This window comes from Oncorhynchus mykiss, chromosome 2 (assembly GCF_057628025.1).
Source record: "Oncorhynchus mykiss isolate SJ-2025 chromosome 2, ASM5762802v1, whole genome shotgun sequence".
In the NCBI taxonomy this organism is placed as follows: domain Eukaryota; kingdom Metazoa; phylum Chordata; class Actinopteri; order Salmoniformes; family Salmonidae; genus Oncorhynchus; species Oncorhynchus mykiss.
This window is the reverse complement of record NC_143023.1, coordinates 25957935-25977821: the sequence shown is the minus strand read 5'-3', so window position 1 is coordinate 25977821 and position 19887 is coordinate 25957935. Positions and strand designations below refer to the sequence as shown.

Below are 19887 nucleotides of genomic sequence, written 5' to 3'. Positions count from 1 at the left end.
CATAAAGATGACATGCGCATCAGCCAGCTAATGAATGTTAGCTAACATTAACCACTGTCTCGCTGCAGCGTCACATTTACATTGTTTGTTGTATTTTCTGGGGGAATCAGTTGTCTTCCAGGCTGGATATCTCCAATCGCAAGAAACCGGGTTCCTCTCTAGCAAGTAGTACAGTACGGCCTAGTACAGTGGTTCCAAACCAGCGGTACTACCTAGTAGGACCCCTGGCCTGGGGAGGGGTACCTGGCCTATCCACAGGGGGCACTTGAAGGCTCACGAGACCTTAGGCTTATTGGTAAAATGCACATGATGGGGTACTTCAGGGGTACTCCGGGCAGAGCAAAATTCAGTTGGTGGTACAATAACCCAAAAAGGTTGGGAGCCACTGGCCTAGCACACAGAAACTAGTAGTAGCATGCTGGCTACCTAGCTAATACATTATTAGTATTAATTGAATTAAATTACATGGTGTTCAAAAACCTAACGTATTCGTATCGTTAGCAAAATAATACTTAAAACAGCTGTAAAAGCAATTATAATAGGCAACGGTATCCAAAACTGCATTTAGACCCCAAACCACAGCTTTTTAAGAGATTGTTCTTGCTAATAACACAGCAAGCGATAGCTAGCTACATCGCTAGCTCCTTTACACCCCTCTCCGGTCCCCTCGTTTAGCAACCATCGTCATGCCAAGTTACCAGATAATTCGTGATAAAAAAAGAAAACAATAAAAAGGTTGTGACGATTGTATTGCTCTTACCCATTTCAGATGAATAATGTCAGAAACTCCTAGGTGTAGCTAGGTATTATTATTTCCTTCACGCAAACTCCCGAGTCCAGCTGAGAGCAATATGGCGTCTTGTATCGCTTAAAAATTTCCCAGTAACCCTCCTTGGATCAACAACCAGTGACGTCAAATCCATCAGCTCAAACTGAAGGAGGAGAAGCCAACAGGGCCAGTAAAGTCAAGTTGTTAGCTAGCGTTGCTAAGATGGCATATGAATGAAAAGTGAAACAGAAACACATATATTTTGAAAGTAGTCACATAAGTTAAGCATTAGTACGGCACATCGTCCATATTCTTGAAATCGGTGAGTAATATGATGGTTAGATAGTTAGCAATCTTTCAGCGTTTTGAAGTCACGTTTTAGTCAATAGACTGACATGTTGATTAGCTAGACAAATTCAGAATAAATTATAATAGCCGAGTTAGAATTTGGCTAGCTATCTTAGCTGACAAAGGTGGGCATTGCGTTGTTTCGTTATTGGGTATATTTGGTGTCATTTGGATTGATATCCTTCCTGTTAATTCCTATGTATTTACTGACAATTAATGTTATCTTCGTTTATCTTCATTTCAGTGTTAGTGTGACAGCTGAGCACCAGAAACAACAAGCCATGCTGACGTGTGAGATTTGTGGCAAGGAATTGGTGTTGGACGAGGACATGAAGACCCATCTCCTCCTGAGCCACATGGAGAATGACATGGGCTGCCCCCTCTGTTCCTGGTCCGGAGTCACCTACAACGAACTCCGCTTCCACATCAATACCACACACAAAGAGAAGCAGGACCATGACGGAGCAGAGGGTAGAGGTGGTCACAGTCTTGTCAGGCCCAGCTCAAGTCCTACTCCCTCTACCACCATAGTGGACAGTCACTGCAAACAAGCCATTGGTTTGTCTAGGTCTGAGGGTTCTGAAAAAGGAGTAGCCAATGGGAACAGGTTTGACACCATTGGAGGAGGGGTCTCACTCAGGACATCCAATAGCACACTGGAGTCTAAGGAGCGAATGACTGTATCCCCCCAAGCTTTTAGTAGGGGGGAGTCCGGTGGAGGGCGAGCAGTGGCCATTGTTGAACCCACCTCTTCAATGTCTACGGGCTTTCTGAGATCAGCTCAGGACTCCAGTAGGCCTACTAGCAGACACTGTATTGCTGAGGACTCTGTGGGAGTGGGATCCGCAGAGCACACCACAGTCAAACAGAAGCGTTTCTCCTCCCCACTTAAAGGTTTATTTTAGAGGGTGTTGTTACATCTGTCCTGGTTTGTTGTACTGACTTGATATTAGGTGGTTTGTCGTACTGACTGATATTAGGTGGTTTGTTGTACTGACTGATATTAGTTGTTTTTACTAACTGATATTAGTTAGTTTGTTGTACTAACTGATATGATTTGTCGTACTGACTGATATTAGTTGGTTTGTCGTACGGACTGATATTAGTTGGTTTGTCGTACTGACTGATATTAGATGGTTTGTCGTACTGACTGATATTAGATGGTTTGTCGTACTGACTAATATTAGGGGGTTTGTCGTACGGACTGATATTAGTTGGTTTGTCGTACTGACTAATATTAGTTGGTTTGTCGTACTGACTGATATTAGATGGTTTGTCGTACTGACTAATATTAGGGGGTTTGTCGTACTGACTAATATTAGGGGGTTTGTCGTACTGACTAATATTAGGGGGTTTGTCGTACTGACTAATATTAGGGGGTTTGTCGTACTGACTAATATTAGGGGGTTTGTCGTACTGACTGATATTAGGGGGTTTGTCGTACTGACTGATATTAGTTAGTTTGTCGTACTGACTGTAATTAGATGGTTTGTCGTACTGACTAATATTAGATGGTTTGTCGTACTGACTGATATTAGATGGTTTGTCGTACTGACTAATATTAGATGGTTTGTCGTACTGACTAATATTAGATGGTTTGTCGTACTGGCTGGTATTAGTTGGTTTGTCGTACTGACTGATATTATATGGTTTGTCGTACTGACTGATGATGGGTGGTTTGTCGTACTGACTGGTATTAGTTGGTTTGTCGTACTGACTGATATTATATGGTTTGTCGTACTGACTAATATTAGGGGGTTTGTCGTACTGACTAATATTAGGGGGTTTGTCGTACTGACTACTATTAGGGGGTTTGTCGTACTGACTAATATTAGGGACTTTGTCGTACTGACTAATATTAGGGGGTTTGTCGTACTGACTAATATTAGGGGGTTTGTCGTACTGACTAATATTAGGGGGTTTGTCGTACTGACTAATATTAGGGGGTTTGTCGTACTGACTAATATTAGTTGGTTTGTCGTACTGACTGAAATGGTTTGTCGTACTGACTGATATTAGATGGTTTGTTGTACTGACTGATATTAGATGGTTTGTCGTACTGGCTGGTATTTGTTGGTTTGTCGTACTGACTGATATTATATGGTTTGTCGTACTGACTGAAATGGTTTGTCGAACTGACTGAAATGGTTTGTCGTACTGACTGATATTAGATGGTTTGTCGTACTGACTGATATTAGATGGTTTGTTGTACTGGCTGGTATTATATGGTTTGTCGTACTGACTAATATTAGGGGTTTTGTCGTACTGACTAATATTAGGTGGTTTGTCGTACTGACTAATATTAGGTGGTTTGTCGTACTGACTAATATTAGTTGGTTTGTCGTACTGACTGAAATTAGTTGGTTTGTCGTACTGACTGAAATGGTTTGTCGTACTGACTGATATTAGATGGTTTGTCGTACTGACTGATATTAGATGGTTTGTCGTACTGACTGATATTAGTTGGTTTGTCATACTGACTGATATTAGATGGTTTGTCATACTGACTGATATTAGATGGTTTGTCGTACTGACTGATATTAGATGGTTTGTCGTACTGACTGATGATGGGTGGTTTGTCGTACTGACTAATATTAGGGGGTTTGTTGTACTGACTAATATTAGTTGGTTTGTCGTACTGACTAATATTAGGGGGTTTGTCGTACTGACTGGTATTAGGTTTGTCGTACTGACTAATATTAGGTGGTTTGTCGTACTGACTAATATTAGGAGGTTTGTCGTACTGACTGATATTAGTTGGTTTGTCGTACTGACTGATATTAGGTGGTTTGTCGTACTGACTGAAATGGTTTGTTGTACTGACTGATATTAGGTGGTTTGTCGTACTGACTGATATTAGGTGGTTTGTCGTACTGACTGATATTAAGTGGTTTGTCGTACTGACTGATATTAGGTGGTTTGATAGCCCATTGATGAACTGCCAATGCATCCCATTAACAGTCCATGCTATCTGGTGCTTGCGGGCTCTGCCGCACTTTAATCCGTCTTCAATTGCAACACGTTTTTGTAAACCTCATCAGTTTCTTTTTTGTACTGACTGATATTAGGTTTAGTTGTTTTGTTGTACCGAAGCGGAAGAGAGAGGCCCAACTCAGCGGACAATATGTCTGTCTTCATCAGGTGGTGGTTTTTGTTGTTTCGCCCACCAAGCAAGAGATTGTCGAATTTAGCCAACAATAAAATTAATGGCTTATTTTCTATGTGAAGTTTATTTGTAATATACATTTTGTTATGCTTAAGTTGTTATGAGTGTACTGACATCATTGTCACTTGAGAACAAACACTATCTCGGAGATGGCTATGCATATTCATGGGATGAGGCTAGCAGCATCTCTCGCATTGAATTCAGGCGGTTAACGTCAACAACCCTTGTCGAATATTCAAAAAAGGATTACAATAATCCACCAATCCCAAGAAAAGATAGGCAGGAGCTAGACAGTCTGCCTTGCCGCTTTGTGGACAACGACTCCCATCGTTAGGGCAGGGAGACGTATATTGTCAGTATATAATCTTTGGTTTGAGTAGAGTAGCACTTTACTGATCCCAACTTGAGAAATAGTTTTCACTCAGCATCACTAATAAATTACAAAGACAATGACAAACACATGATAAAAATGAATTAGAAGACACCTAAGACAAGTTTAAGATAAATACTATTGTCTATCCTACTGCTGGGAAACAAGCAATAACAACGTTCCTATTAAGAAGGCATCATAAATTAGTCATTTACACTCGTTAAAAAACCTCATGGCTGTGGGTAAAAATGGCCTTCTGAACTGCTCTGTGGAGCTTCTGGGGAGGATGAACCTGCTACCGAAGCTGCTCCTGTGCGGCATTCAAGTGCTGTGTGGAGTGGGTTGAAAAACTCCTTGCTATGGATTGCATTAGTCTTGTCATCATCCTGTGTCTCATTGTTATGTACTGTGTGTCTTTTGTAGAGAAGCAGTTTTCCTGTCCTATGTGTGCTCTGGTCTGCACAGATGCCTTCATCCTACAGGAACATGTTGAATTGCACTTGCTAGAAGAGAGCCCAGCTGAAGGTACAGTATCTACAGTTAGACCACACAGTTCAGCATAGAACACACTGTGACTGTACAAACTCATGACAGTCCGAGTCTACACAGTTCAGCACAGACAGAACATGAGGCCCAATCCATTGTGTTAAGTCTCTGACATAATCTGTATCTGTCTTTTCAGAGGCTGTCCTGGGGGCCACATCATCAACCGAGGCAGCATCATCCAGCAACAGCTCAGGTTTGTCTCATGCTTTTCTTCATAGGAACAAACATAGTTCAACCAAACAGAGGAAGAAGCCTGCCTATGGCAGATCCACAGAGGTTGAGGCTCTCTCTCTGCCCATGTCTTACTGATTCAGGTATAATATTCCCCAAAAAATCTAAATGAACTTGCAAGAGAGGTTTTATCTCAACAAGAATAACCTGGATGAATAATGATTTAAATAAAAATGCCCTGTTGATATCCCTTTTAACCGCTGTGTGTGTCCCTGACCTCGTCCTCAGGTGGGAAGAGTTATGAGTGTCCCCTGTGTTCTGTGGTGTGTGGAGACTGCTACTCCCTACAGGAACATGTGGAGCTGCATCTTGACAATGGCACAGTCACTAGTGCAGGTATGGCTTGATTTAAACAATCATATGTGATGGGAACACAGGTTTAATTGGGATTTTGTGTTTACACTTGTGGGAATTGTCCTATAGGGTTGAATTGGAAGTGTATCTTAAGGAAGAAATATGAAAAGCAGATGAATAACCACGGTAGCAGTTGAAGGGGAACAGTTTGGCGATTATGGGGAAATTATTAGACCAAAGGACACAACAGTTCAGACTGAATCCAAACATTAGTATTGTTTGCATGTGCATTTTACATTTACTTTCGCTGCATTTGTAGATAACGAAATCTGAAAATACTCTGGATACATTCAGTAACATGATAAGAATATTCTTGGAAAATGTGGGCATAGGTGCAACATAAGACAAAATAAATACAAAAGTTTGAGTGAGAGGACTAAGTGGTGTCTCCTAGTGGCCACACACCTCTCCAAAGTGTGCAAATTTCCTAAGTAATTTCAATGCACTTTTGACTCATTGCACGCAGAGTCAGGGTTTATGCAACAGTTTGGGCCGCCTGGCTCATTGCGAACTAATTTGCCTGAATTTTACGTAATTATGACAACATTGAAGGTTATGCAATGTAACAAGAATATTTAGACTTAGGGATGCCACCCGTTAGATAAATTACAGAACGGTTCCGTATTTCACTGAAATAATAAACGTTTTGTTTTCAAAATGATAGTTTCCGGATTCGACCATATTAATGACCAAAGGCTCGTATTTCTGTGTGTTATGTTATAATTATGTCTATGATTTGATAGAGCACTCTGACTGAGCGATGGTAGGCAGCAGCAGGCTCGTAAGCATTCATTCAAACAGCACTTCCGTGCGTTTTGCCAGCAGCTCTTCGGAAGCACAGTGCTGCCTATCAGCCTAATGGCTGGTGTAACCGATGTGAAATGGCTAGCTAGTTAGCTGGGTGCGCGCTAATAGCGTTTCAAACGTCACTCGCTCTGAGACTTAGAGTAGTTATTCCCCTTGCTCTGCAAGGGCTGCGGCTTTTGTGGAGCGATGAGTAATGCTGCTTCGAGTGTGGCTGTTGTCGATGTGTTCCTGGTTCGAGCCCAGGTAGGGGCGTGGAGAGGGACGGAAGCTATACTGTTACACTGGCAATGCTATAGTGCCTGTAAGAACATCCAATAGTCAAAGGTATATGAAATACAAATGGTATAGAGAGAAATAGTCCTATAAATACTATATTAACGACAACCTAAAACCTCTTACCTTGGTATATTGAAGTCTCATGTTAAAAGTAACCACCAACTATGTTCTCATGTTCTGAGCAAGAAACTCAAACATTAGCTTTTTTACATGGCACATATTGCACTTTTACTTCTCCAACACTTTGTTTTTGCATTATTTAAACCAAATTGAACATGTTTCATTATTTATTTGAAGCTATATTGATTTTTATTGATGTATTATATTAAGTTAAAATAAGTGTTCATCAGCGCCAGCTCTGCCACCAGAGACCCTGGGTTCGCGCCCAGGCTCTGTCGTAACCGGCCGCGACCGGGAGGTCCGTGGGGCAACGCACAATTGGCCTAGCGTCGTCCGGGTTAGGGAGGGCTTGGCCAGTAGGGATATCCTTGTCTCATCGCGCACCAGCGACTCCTGTGGCGGGCCGGGCGCAGTGCGCGCTAACCAAGGTTGCCAGATGCACAGTGTTTCCTCCGACACATTGGTGCTGGCTTCCGGGTTGGATGCGCGCTGTGTTAAGAAGCAGTGCGGCTTGGTTGTGTATCGGAAGATGCATGACTTTCAACCTTCGTCTCTCCCGAGCCCGTACGGGAGTTGTAGCGATGAGACAAGATAGTAGTTACTAAAACAATTGGATACCACGACATTGGGGAGAAAAAGGGGTAAAATTCAACAACAACAAAAATAATAATAAAAATAAAAATAAGTTCATTCAGTATTGTTGTAATTGTCAAAAAAAGAGCCGATTAATCGGTTTTGGCTTTTTTTGGTCCTCGAATAATCGGTATCGGTGTTTAAAAATCATAATCCGTCGACCTCTAACAGAACCCCAGCCTAAATACCCAAACAGCAAGCAATGCAGGTGTAGAAGCACGGTGGCTAGGAAAAACTCCCTAGAAAGGCCAAAACCTAGGAAGAAACCTAGAGAGGAACCAGGCTATGAGGGGTGGCCAATCCTCTTCTGGCTGTGCCGGTTGGAGATTATAACAGAACATGGCCAAGATGTTCAAATGTTCATAAATGACCAGCATGGTCAAATAATAATAATCACAGTAGTTGTCGAGAGTACAGCAAGTCAGCACCGCAGGAGTAAATGTCAGTTGGCTTTTCATAGCCGATCATTAAGAGTATCATTAGGAGTATCTCTACCGCTCCTGCTGTCTCTAGGGAGTTGAAAACTGCTATCTGGGACAGGTAGCACATCCGGTGAAGAGGTCAGGGCTTCATAGCCGCAGGCAGAACAGTTGAAACTGGAGCAGCAGCACGGCCAGGTGGACTGGGGACAGCAAGGAGTCATCATGCCAGGTAGTCCTGAGGCATGGTCCTAAGGCTCAGGTCCTCCGAGAGCGAGAGAGAAAGACAGAATTAGGGAGAGCATACTAAAATTCACACAGGACACTGGATAAGACAGGAGAAGTTCTCCAGATATAACAGACTGACCCTAGCCCCCCGACACATAAACTACTGCAGCATAAATACTGGAGACTGAGACAGGAGGGGTCAGGAGACACTGTGGCCCCATCCGATGATACCCCCGGACAGGGCCAAACAGGCAGGATATAACCCCACCCACTTTGCCAAAGCACAGCCCCCACACCACTACAGGGATATCTTCAACCACCAACTTACCATCCTGAGACAAGGCCGAGTATAGCCCACAAAGATCTCCGCCATGGCACAACCCAAGGGGGGATACCAACCCAGACAGGAAGATCACGTCAGTTACTCAACCCACTCAAGTGACGCATCCCTCCTAGGGACGGCATGGAAGAGCACCAGTAAGCCAGTGACTCAGCCCCTGTAATATGGTTAGAGGCAGAGAATCCCAGTAGAGAGAGAGGGGAACCGGCCATGCAGAGACAGCAAGGGCGGTTCGTTGCTCCATAGCCTTTCCGTTCACCTTCACACTCCTGAGCCAGACTACACTCAATCATATGACCCACTGAAGAGATGAGTCTTCAGTAAAGACTTAAAGGTTGAGACCGAGTCTGCGTCTCTCACATGGGTAGGCAGACCATTCCATAAAAATTGAGCTCTATAGGAGAAAGCCCTGCCTCCAGCTGTTTGCTTAGAAATTCTAGGAACAATTAGGAGGCCTGCATCTTGTGACCGTAGTGTACGTGTAGGTATGTACGGCAGGACCAAATCGGAAAGATGGGTAGGAGCAAGCCCATGTAATGTTTTATAGGTTAGCAGTAAAACCTTGAAATCAGCCTTAAAAGGAATCCAGTGCAGGGAGGCTAGCACTGGAGTAATATGATCAATTTTTTTGGTTCTAGTCACGATTCTAGCAGTCGTATTTAGAACTAACTGAAGTTTATTTAGTGCTTTATCCGGGTAGCCGGAAAGTAGAGCATTGCAGTAGTCTAACCTAGAAGTAACAAAAGCATGGATACATTTTTGGACAGAAAGTTGTTAGGTAGATGGAAAAAAGCTGTCCTTGAAACAGTCTTGATATGTTCGTCAAAAGAGAGATCGGGGTCCAGAGTAACACCGAGGTCCTTCAGTTTTATTTGAGACGACTGTACAGCCATCAACATTAATTGTCAGATTCAACAGAAGATCTCTTTGTTTCTTGGGACCTAGAACAAGCATCTCTGTTTTGTCCAAGTTTAAAAGTAGAACGTTTGCAGCCATCCACTTCCTTATGTCTGAAACACAGGCTTCTAGCAAGGGCAATTTTGGGGCTTCACCGTGTTTCATTGAAATGTACAGCTGTGTCTCATCCGCATAGCAGTGAAAGTTAACATTATGTTTTCGAATGACATCCCCCAAGAGGTAAAAATATATAGTGAAAACAATAGTGGTCCTAAAACGGAACCTTGAGGAACACTGGAATTTACAGTTGATTTGTCAGAGGACAAACAATTCACAGAGACAAACTGATATCTTTCCGACAGATAAGATCTAAACCAGGCCAGAACTTGTCTGTGTAGACCAATTTGGGTTTCCAATCTCTCCTAAAGAATGTGGTGATCGATGCTATCAAAAGCAGCACTAAGGTCTAGGAGCACGAGGACAGATGCAGAGCCTCGGTCTGACGCCATTAAAAGGTAATTTACCACTTTCACAAGTGCAGTCTCAGTGCTATGATGGGGTCTAAAACCAGACTGAAACATTTTGTATACATTGTTTGTCTTCAGGAAGGCAGTGAGTTGCTGCGCAACAGCCTTTTCTAAAAATGTTGAGAGGAATGGAAGATTCGATATAGGCCGATAGTTTTTTATAATTTCTGGGTCAAGGTTGGGCTTTTTCAAGAGAGACTTTATTACTGCCACTTTTAGTGAGTTTGGTACACATCCGGTGGATAGAGAGCCGTGTATTATGTTCAACATAGGAGGGACAAGCACAGGAAGCAGCTCTTTCAGTAGTTTAGTTGGAATAGGGTCCAGTATGCAGCTTGAAGGTTTAGAGGCCATGATTACTTTCATCATTGTGTCAAGAGATATACTACTAAAACACTTGAGTGTCTTTCTTGATCCTAGGTCCTGGCAGAGTTGTGCAGACTTAGGACAACTGATCTTTGAAGGAATACGCAGATTTAAAGAGGAGTCTGTAATTTGCTTTCTAATAATCATGATATTTTCCTCAAAGAAGTTCATGAATTTATTACTGCTGAAGTGAAAGCCATCCTCCCTTGGGGAATGCTGCTTTTTAGTTAGCTTTGCGACAGTATCAAAAAGAAATTTCGGATTGTTCTTATTTTCCTCAATTAATTTGGAAAAATAGGATGATCGAGCAGCAGTAAGGGCTCTTCGATACTGCACGGTACTGTCTTTCCAAGCTAGTCGGAAGACTTCCAGTTTGGTGTGGCGCCATTTCCGTTCCAATTTTCTGGAAGCTCGGGTATTTTCTGTATACCAGGGAGCTAGTTTTTTTGACAAATGTTTTTAGGGGTGCAACTGAATCTAGGGTATTCCGCAAGGTTAAATGGTGCAATAATCAGTTAGGTGGTTAACTGATTGTTGTCCTCTGATGTCCTTGGGTAGGCAGAGGGAGTCTGGAAGGTCATCAAGGAATCTTTAGGTTGTCTGAGAATTTATAGCACGACTTTTGATGCTCCTTTGTTGGGGTCTGAGCAGATTATTTGTTGCGATTGCAAACGTAATAAAATGGTGGTCCGATAGTCCAGGATTATGAGGAAAAACATTAAGATCCACAACATGAATTCCTTGGGACAAAACTAGGTCCAGAGTATGACTGGGACAGTGAGTAGGTCCAGAGACATGTTGGACAAAACCCACTGAGTCGATGATGGCTCCGAAAGCCTTTTGGAGTGGGTCTGTGGACTTTTCCATGTGAATATTAAAATCACCAAAAATTTGAATATTATCTGCTATGACTACAAGGTCCGATAGGAATTCAGGGAACTCAGTGAGGAACGCTGTATATATGGCCCAGGAGGCCTGTAAACAGTAACCAACATCGTTGGTGCCGACGTGGATAACAATATCTCTATACTCTCGACACTCGCCAGTTTTAGCTTTAGCCAGCACCATCTTCAGATTAGCCTTAACGTCGGTAGCCCTGTCCCCTGGTAAACAGTAGAGATATACTTCTCAGGTAAACAAATACCCGGATCGCTGGATGATTCGTTTTAATTCAAATACTGTGTGTAATGGAGTCGCCAATGACTAGGGTTTTCAATTTGTCAGAGCTAATGCTGGGAGGCTTCGGCATCTCAGACCCCGTAACAGGAGGAGTAGAGACCAGAGAAGGCTCGGCCTCAGACTCCGACTCGCTGCTTAATGGGGAGAACCGGTTGAAAGTTTCTGTCGGCTGAATGAGCGACACCGGTTGAGCATTCCTACAGCATTTCCCTCCAGAAGCCATGAGAAAGTTGTCCGGCTGCGGGGACCGTGCGAAGGATTTATACTACTATCTGTACTTACTGGTGGCACAGACGCTGTTTCATCCTTTCTTACACTGAAATTACCCTTGCCTAACGATTGTGTCTGAAGCTGGGCTTGCAGCACAGCTATCCTCACCGTAAGGCGATCGTTCTCCTGTATATTATGAGTACAGCGACTGCAATTAGAAGGCATCATGTTAATGTTACCACTTAGCTTCGGCTGGTGGAGGCCCTGACGAACCACGTCCAGATAAAGCGTCCCGAGTGAAAAAGTTGAATGAAAAAAAAGTTGAGTGAGGGAAAAACTAAAAATATAAACGGTAATTACAAAGTAAAAACCGTAAAGTTGTCAGGTAGCAAAGTAAGGTTGGCAACAAAACGCACAGCAACACGTAAACAAGTCTGCAAGTTGTGCTTCCAACATGTTTTATCTCCTGCTTAGATGTAGCCATGTTATAACAACGGGTCTCGGTAGAGATAGAGGATGGTGTAGTACCCCGTATCTGATTTGCACATGCACTTTATTGCCAGCCAGCTCCTGAAGTTGCAATATAATGATGTGTAATTTGTCCTTTGTGTGATCGGTTTTGAACTATGAATTTCCCTCTGGGGACTATAAAGTTTGAACTGAACGGAACTTATACAACCTGCCAGCACATGCCGCTGAGCTCTCACATGCAGCTGTCTTCACATCAGTTTTGTGACTACAAGATTGATTCCCATGGTGTGTTAGAGAGAGGGAATTGTGACTGACCCTGTGTGTGTTGCAGTGAGCCCTGGCTCAGACCTGAGGCTGGCCAGACGGCTGCAGGAGGAGGAGAAGCAGAGGAGGAAGGAGCAGGAGGCCAAGAGGGAGGCAGAGGAGTTCAAGAAGCTGCAGGTTCTTATAAAGTACAACCATAATAACACTGGAGTAGTGGATTTGACCTTGCTGCACGATGCACCATATGACCCTGGGTCACATGGCTTATGTAGGAGTGTGTGGTTTATTTGTGTTTCTGCACGTCAGCAAGCATGATTTACAGTATATGTGTGTCTGCTTATGAATGCTGAGTGTGGTGGTTACCTTACCCTGACCCCTTGTTGTGTGTGTTTAGAGGCAGTTTGGTGTGGATGGGAGGGGGGGCTACCGCAAACAGATGGAGAGGACCATGGAGAAAGCCGTGTCTCGAGGTGTCATGGTGCCTGCTGACTTCCACAACAAGAGAGCAGAGATGATGGAGGCTCTGGCCTCAGGGGTCGACGATGGCAGGACCAGAACGCAGGGTGTGTCTGTGATTAAATTTCTTACCCGGATCTTGACTAACATAGCTCCCTCATAATTTACTATGTTCTCAAACTGTGTTGTTTAGATCACATCACGTTATCTGTTTATACAGCTGTCTATCTACCATCTCTCAGGAAATTAAACCCTGTTTTAGAAATATTTTTCCTTCATTTTATTTAGCCTACTTTTATTTAGCCTGTCATTAATAACTGTCTTCTTTCTATTGGTGGGGGGGGGGAAATGCCATCTCCACCTTAGCCCCCCCCACTTTCTCTTTCTCTCTGTCTTTGTCATTCTCTTTGTTTATTGTATTCCTCTCATTCTGTCAGGTGTGCTGGGTGCTCTGTATGTTTACTACCAGAGGGAGGTCAGAGACTGTGTCCACGTGTGGCTGAGTGCTGACACAGACCACTTCTGCTCATCAGAGGGGGATAAGGGCTGGGGTTGTGGCTACAGAAACTTCCAGATGCTCCTGTCTTCTCTGCAAAGAATGGAGCCCTACACTACCTGTCTCTCAGGTACACAGAGACAGAGACACATATTCCAAAACCTCACATTCCACAATTGTTTACCATTCTCTCAAATCCAGTAGCTGTCTGGATCACTTAATGAAACAGTTGAATGCAGCCCTCTCAAAAAGCCGTTTCGCCATGTAATCTCCTAAACTAACTTTCTCTTAAATCTTCTATCATGGCATCTTTTCCTTGCCCCCCTCTCTCTCTCCCTCATCTCCCAGAGGGGTCAGTACCCAGCATCCCACAGGTGCAGGTGTTGATAGAGGGGGCGTGGCGGGAGGGGTTAGACCCACAGGGTGCCACCCACTTTAACCAGCGACTACAGGGCACACGGGCCTGGATAGGAGCTACAGAGATCTACGCTCTCTGCACCTCCCTCAGAGTCAGGTTAGAGCCCAGAGAGTCACACACAGAACGATAACATACTACACGCATTAGATCTTAACACATTTGCATAGCCAGCTATATTTGAATTAGATACACCTGAATGGACACACAGACCTGAGTATACAAAATAAAAATAATACCTACTCTTTCCATGCCATGGACTGACCAGGTGGAAGCTATGATCCCTTATTGATGTCACTTGTTAAATCCACTTCAATCAGTGTAGATGAAGGGGAGGAGACAGGTTAAAGAAGGATGGTTAAGACTCGAGGCAGTTAAGACATGGATTGTGTGTCTGTGCCATTCAGAGGGGGAATGGGCAAGACAAAATATTGAATTGCCTTTGAATGGGGTATTGTAGTAGGTGCCAGGCACACCGCCGTGTGTGCAGAACTGCAATGCTGCAGGGTTTTTCACACTCAACAGTTTCCTGTATGTACAGTTGAAGTCGGAGGTTTACATACACCTTAGCCAAAAACATTTAAACTCAGTTTTTCACAATTCCTGACATTTAAGCCTACTAAAAATTCTCTGTTTTAGGTCAGTTAGAATCACCACTTTATTTTAAGAATGTGAAATGTCAGAATAATAGTAGAGAGAATTATTTATTTCAGCTTTTATTTCATTCATCACATTCCCAGTGGGTCAGAAGTTTACATACACCCAATTAGTATTTAGTAGCATTGCCTTTAAATTGTTTAACTTGGGTCAAACGTTTCAGGTAGCCTTCCACAATCTTCCCACAGGCCTCCTTGCTCGCACACACTTTTTCAGTTGTGCCACAAATTTTCTATGGGATTGAGGTCAGGGCTTTGTGATGGCCACTCCAATACCTTGATTTTGTTGTCCTTAAGCCATTTTGCCACAACTTTGGAAGTATGCTTGGGTCATTGTTCATTTGGAAGACCCATTTGCGACCAAGCTTTAACTTCCTGACTGATGTCTTGAGATGTTGCTTCAATGTATCCACATAATTTTCCTGCCTCATGATGCCATCTATTTTGTGAAGTGCACCAGACCCTCCTGCAGCAAAGAACCCACACAACATGATGGTGTTCTTCGGCCTGCAAGCCTCCCCCTTTGTCCTCCAAACATAATGATGGTCATTATGGCCAAACAGTTCTATTTTTGTTTCATCACATCAGAGGACATTTCTCCAAAAAGTATGATCTTTGTCCCCATGTGCAGTTGCAAACCGTAGTCTGGCTTTTTTATGGCGGTTTTGGTACAGTGGCTTCTTCCTTGCCGAGTGGCCTTTCAGGTTATGTCGATATAGGACTCGTTTTACTGTGGATATAGATACTTTTGTACCTGTTTCCTCCAGCATCTTCACAAGGTCATTTGCTGCTGTTCTGGGATTGATTTGCACTTTTCGCGCCAAAGTACATTCATCTTTAGGAGACAGAAAGCGTCTCCTTCCTGAGCGGTATGACAGTGGCGTGGTCCCATGGTGTTTATACTTGCGTACTATTGTTTGTACAGATGAACGTGGTACCTTCAGGCGTTTGGAAATTGCTCCCAAGGATGAACCAGAATGGTGGAGGTCTACAATTTTTAGAGTCCATGCCCTAGCGAATTGAAGCTGTTCTGAGGGAGAAAAGGTGGGGGGGGGCTCAATATTAGGTGTTCCTAATGTGTTTTGTATACTCAGTGTACACACACAGAGTCACTATAGAATGTACATGGTTGAAAATGGAGTCTGTTCTCAGTCAGTTACCTCTAACCTGTGTCCCCACAGTGCCCGTGTTCTAGACTTCCACCAGCCCACGGGTCCAGGAGACACCCACCCCCGCCTCTTTGACTGGGTGAAGCAGTACTTCTCTCAGACTGCCACCAGAGGCGCCAGACTACCGCCCCGGGTGGTGCAGACCACACAGCCGCCCCTCTACCTCCAGCACCAAGGTAGTCTTAACATGGGTTTAGTGGATTGGATGGATTAGGTGATGATGGGTTACTGATATCCAATGTAGAATTTGTTTATGGCATGTGTCTATTTTATGTTTGCATGTGTGTCGTTTAGTGCTGAGCGATTAGTGCTTTTTGAGGTCGGTTGTGTTTTGGTTCGATCGTTCAAAAATAATCACGGATTTCGGTTTCGATATTTTTTATTACTTTTTTATATTAAATGCACTATACATTTTGTGGGTTGAATGCTGTAACAACACATACAAAAACAATAAAAGTCCCATGATGGTAGTGACTGCCCATTACTGCTTATCACTTAACTATCACTTATTCACATTTAATCAAATATTTCAGTTATTGTGTATATTACATTTGTTTAAATTGATGACTTTATTATTTAATTCCAAGTCATCTCATCTCGATAGAGCTGCTGCCTATGCTGTCTGCCAAAATCACTATTTTAGTGGTTCTTCAAAGTACATAAGACATACTTTAATGACTGCTGAATAGCAACTATCAATCACTTAGATCATGTATTTTCAGGTAGAGATACCTCTCGAAGTAACTGCTTTCTATCTCACTCGATCACGCGTGCTCCACACCGACCGGACAAGTAGGCGGGCGCGCAATGGATTATAGTCATTGTAGTTAATTACCATGTCTGCTCCACACAGACCGGACAAGTAGGTGGGCGTGCAGTGGATTATAGTCATTGTAGTTAATTACCACGTTTTCTGCACTTAACTATGTTGAAAAATGACCTGGTGGAAGCTTCAACTCCCCACTACATCACACAGTTTGGGCTTGATCTGATTTATCGCTAGAGAAACTGCACATCGAGCTCACAGAACAAAAACGAATGAAATGGAATTAAAATAACTGAATCTATGTCGGTCAAATTAGTTGATTAAAAACTGAAATATAACTGAAATGTTGGTTAATCGCTCAGTACTAGTGTGTTTGAGATTTGTTTGTTTTGTCTGTGTGTACAGTCGTGGCCAAAAGTAATGAGAATGACACAAATATTAAATATTCACAAAGTCTGCTGCCTCAGTTTGTATGATGGCAATTTGCATATACTCTAGAATGTTATGAAGAGTGATCAGATGAATTGCAAAATTATTATTTGCCATGCAAATGAACTGAATCCTCCCAAAAAACATTTCCACTGCATTTCAGCCCTGCCACAAAAGGACCAGCTGACATCATGTCAGTGATTCTCTCGTTAACACAGGTGTGAGTGTTGACGAGGACAAGGCTGGAGATCACTCCGCCATGCTGATTGAGTTTGAATAACAGACTGGAAGCTTCAAAAGAAGGGTGGTGCTTGGAATCATTGTTCTTCCTCTGTCAACCATGGTTACCTGCAAGGAAAGATGTGCCATCATTGCTTTGCACAAAAAGGGCTTCACAGGCAAGGACATTGCTGCCAGTAAGATTGCACCTAAATCAACTATTTATCAGATCATCAAAAACTTAAAGGAGAGCGGTTCAATTGTTGTGAAGAAGGCTTCAGGGCACCCAAGAAAGTCCAGCAAGCGCCAAGACTGTCTCCTAAAGTTGATTCAGCTGCAGGATCGGGGCACCACCAGTACAGAGCTTGCTCAGGAATGGCAGCAGGCAGGTGTGAGTGCATCTGCACCCACAGTGAGGCGAAGACTTTTGGAGGATGGCCTGGTGTCAAGAAGGGCAGCAAAGAAGCCACTTCTCTCCAGGAAAAACATCAGGGACAGACTGATATTCTGCAAAAGGTACAGGGATTGGACTGCTGAGGACTGGGGTAAAGTAATTTTCTCTGATGAATCCCCTTTCCGATTGTTTGGGACATCCGGAAAAAAACTTGTCCTGAGAAAACAAGGTGAGCGCTACCATCAGTCCTGTGTCATGCCAACAGTAAAGCATCCTGAGACCATTCATGTGGGGTGTTGCTTCTCAGCCAAGGGAGTGGGCTCACTCACAATTTTGTCTATGAACATAGCCATGAATATAGAATGGTACCAACACATCCTCTGAGAGCAACTTCTCCCTACCATTCAGGAACAGTTTGGTGACAAACAATGTATTTTCCAGCATGATGGAGCACCTTGCCATAAGACAATAACTAAGTGGCTCGGGGAACAAAACATCAATATTTTGGGTCTATGGCCAGGAAACTCCCCAGACCGTAATCCCATTGAGAACTTGTGGTCAATCCTCAAGAGGCGAGTGGACAAACAAAAACCCACAAATTCTGACAAACTCCAAACATCGATTATGCAGGAATGGGCTGCCATCAGTCAGGATGTGGCCCAGAAGTTAATTGACAGCATGCCAGGGTGGATTGCAGAGGTCTTGAAAAAGAAGAGTCAACACTGCAAGTATTGACTCTTTGCATCAACTTCATGTAATTGTCAATAAAAGCCTTTGACACTTATGAAATGCTTGTAATTATACTTCAGTATTCCATAGTAACATCTGACAAAAATATCTAAAGACACTGAAGCAGCAAACTTTGTGGAAATTAATATTTGTGTCATTCTCAAAACTATTGGCCACGACTGTACATCTGGTGTCTACGTTATCTCTAAAGCCGTGTTCACATTGGCAGTTTGAAGTGACTCAAATCCTATTTATTTGCATATCCGATTCAAATCTGTTCTGTTTCCTGCAGTCTGAACTGCCAAAAAGCACATGGAATCTGATATTTCAAGCCACATTTCAAACCACCTTCATAGGTGTTTTTAAAGTCAGATACAAATCTGATTCCTGGCCGTGTGACTTGGGTGAATGATCAAACCAGATTTATTTGCCCTCCAGTGTTTTTTAGACTTTTTTGGCATATCTTGTTGGTTGCTAGCTACTCCGTTGACAGTTTGACAAGAACATGTGGTAGTAACTTGCCTGTTAATTGTTTACAAACAAATGAGTGAATATGCTAGAAAGCTAAACTGCTAGCTAGTTGACTGCTGTGGCTATCCAGATGATTCCATTTGAAAGTTGGATCATCTTATCCTTTTAAGGCTTTAAGTGTTCTTACACTATGATTTTTGAACATGCAAAGCAACTGGGGAAACATCCATGGCAGGCATTGTTATTACCTTAGCTTGATACATAACTTCTGAGTGATGGGAAGCATGAGCACCACCACCAATCAGCCTACAGCACTGTGCACACACCCGTTGTTACTATGAAAACTAGCATAGCCATGTCAGCAAATGAATGCTATCTGAACACACACAAATCCGATTTGGTCACTTGTAACATGCTGTGTGGAAAGTCAGTAGTCCAAAATGCATTTGAAAAACAAAACTGATTTGGGCACTAAGGCATGCAGTGTGAACAAGGCTTTAGTGTGTTTCCTCCATGTCTTCTATTGACATCCTCAGGCCATAGCCGCTCTATAGTAGGAGTGGAACAGAAGAAGAATGGCAGCCTGTGCCTGTTGCTCCTGGACCCTGGCTGTTCACCTGGAGATGTGAGGAAACTGCTGAGCCAAGATGGCTCCACTGTTAGCACAGCTGTCCGCCGCATGAGGAAGTTCTCTGGCAACCTGAAACATAGGCAGTACCAGGTTGTGGTTGTAGATGGCATGCTCTCCCCCGAGGAGAAACAGGTGAGTCCGAGTGGCTCTTAAGCTCTTAACTGCATACAGGTACAGTATTTGGTCATCTGGATGGTGTTCCGTAAGGATAAAACCCTTTGAAATGAAGTGAAACAGGGAGGTTGCACCTGAAATTCTCCAATAAGAACACAGGTTTTGACTTTAAATTGTGAAGTGTTTTGCTATGATGTGCTCTGAACTGGGAATCAACTATTCGATTTCGATATTGATTTGTTTTTTGTTTGTCAGACCCGCGTTCTCAACTCAAGAACACTCCAAGCCGAGAGGATCCCTTGATGCTGGAATGCAGTTGTCGCATTCATTTTACTGTGAATGTAAATTTGTAACTGCCAAAAACATTTCATGTTGAATTTTCTTTGACATTTTATTAAGGTAATAAATGATGTATTTTTAA

The 19887-nt window shown here is 43.1% G+C and overlaps 2 protein-coding genes across 5 annotated transcripts in view; one reads left to right on the top strand and one right to left on the bottom strand.

Moving 5' to 3' along the window:
• Window positions 1–953, bottom strand: part of LOC110485096 (importin subunit alpha-6) — a 9869-nt gene extending 8916 nt beyond the window's left edge. Inside the window, exon 1 of the mRNA XM_021556171.3 lies at window positions 761–953. Coding sequence (XP_021411846.1) covers window positions 761–764 — 4 coding nt within the window. The 5' untranslated portion in view covers window positions 765–953. The remainder of the gene's footprint in view (window positions 1–760) is intronic.
• zup1 (zinc finger-containing ubiquitin peptidase 1) overlaps window positions 1–19887 on the top strand; it is a 20143-nt gene extending 256 nt beyond the window's left edge. Inside the window, exons 1-12 of one of the 4 annotated variants that reach the window (XM_036943696.2) lie at window positions 924–1091; window positions 1362–2011; window positions 5077–5178; window positions 5336–5392; window positions 5659–5766; window positions 12589–12698; window positions 12916–13084; window positions 13415–13603; window positions 13822–13987; window positions 15726–15889; window positions 19258–19484; window positions 19722–19887. In XM_036943696.2, the coding sequence (XP_036799591.2) occupies window positions 1399–2011; window positions 5077–5178; window positions 5336–5392; window positions 5659–5766; window positions 12589–12698; window positions 12916–13084; window positions 13415–13603; window positions 13822–13987; window positions 15726–15889; window positions 19258–19484; window positions 19722–19769 (1953 nt within the window). In that variant the 5' untranslated portion in view covers window positions 924–1091; window positions 1362–1398 and the 3' untranslated portion in view covers window positions 19770–19887. Of the gene's footprint in view, window positions 1–922; window positions 1092–1361; window positions 2012–5076; window positions 5179–5335; window positions 5393–5658; window positions 5767–12588; window positions 12699–12915; window positions 13085–13414; window positions 13604–13821; window positions 13988–15725; window positions 15890–19257; window positions 19485–19721 lie in introns of those variants that run through there. The other 3 variants (XM_036943690.2, XR_016485390.1, XR_016485389.1) reach the window with 3 other exon arrangements.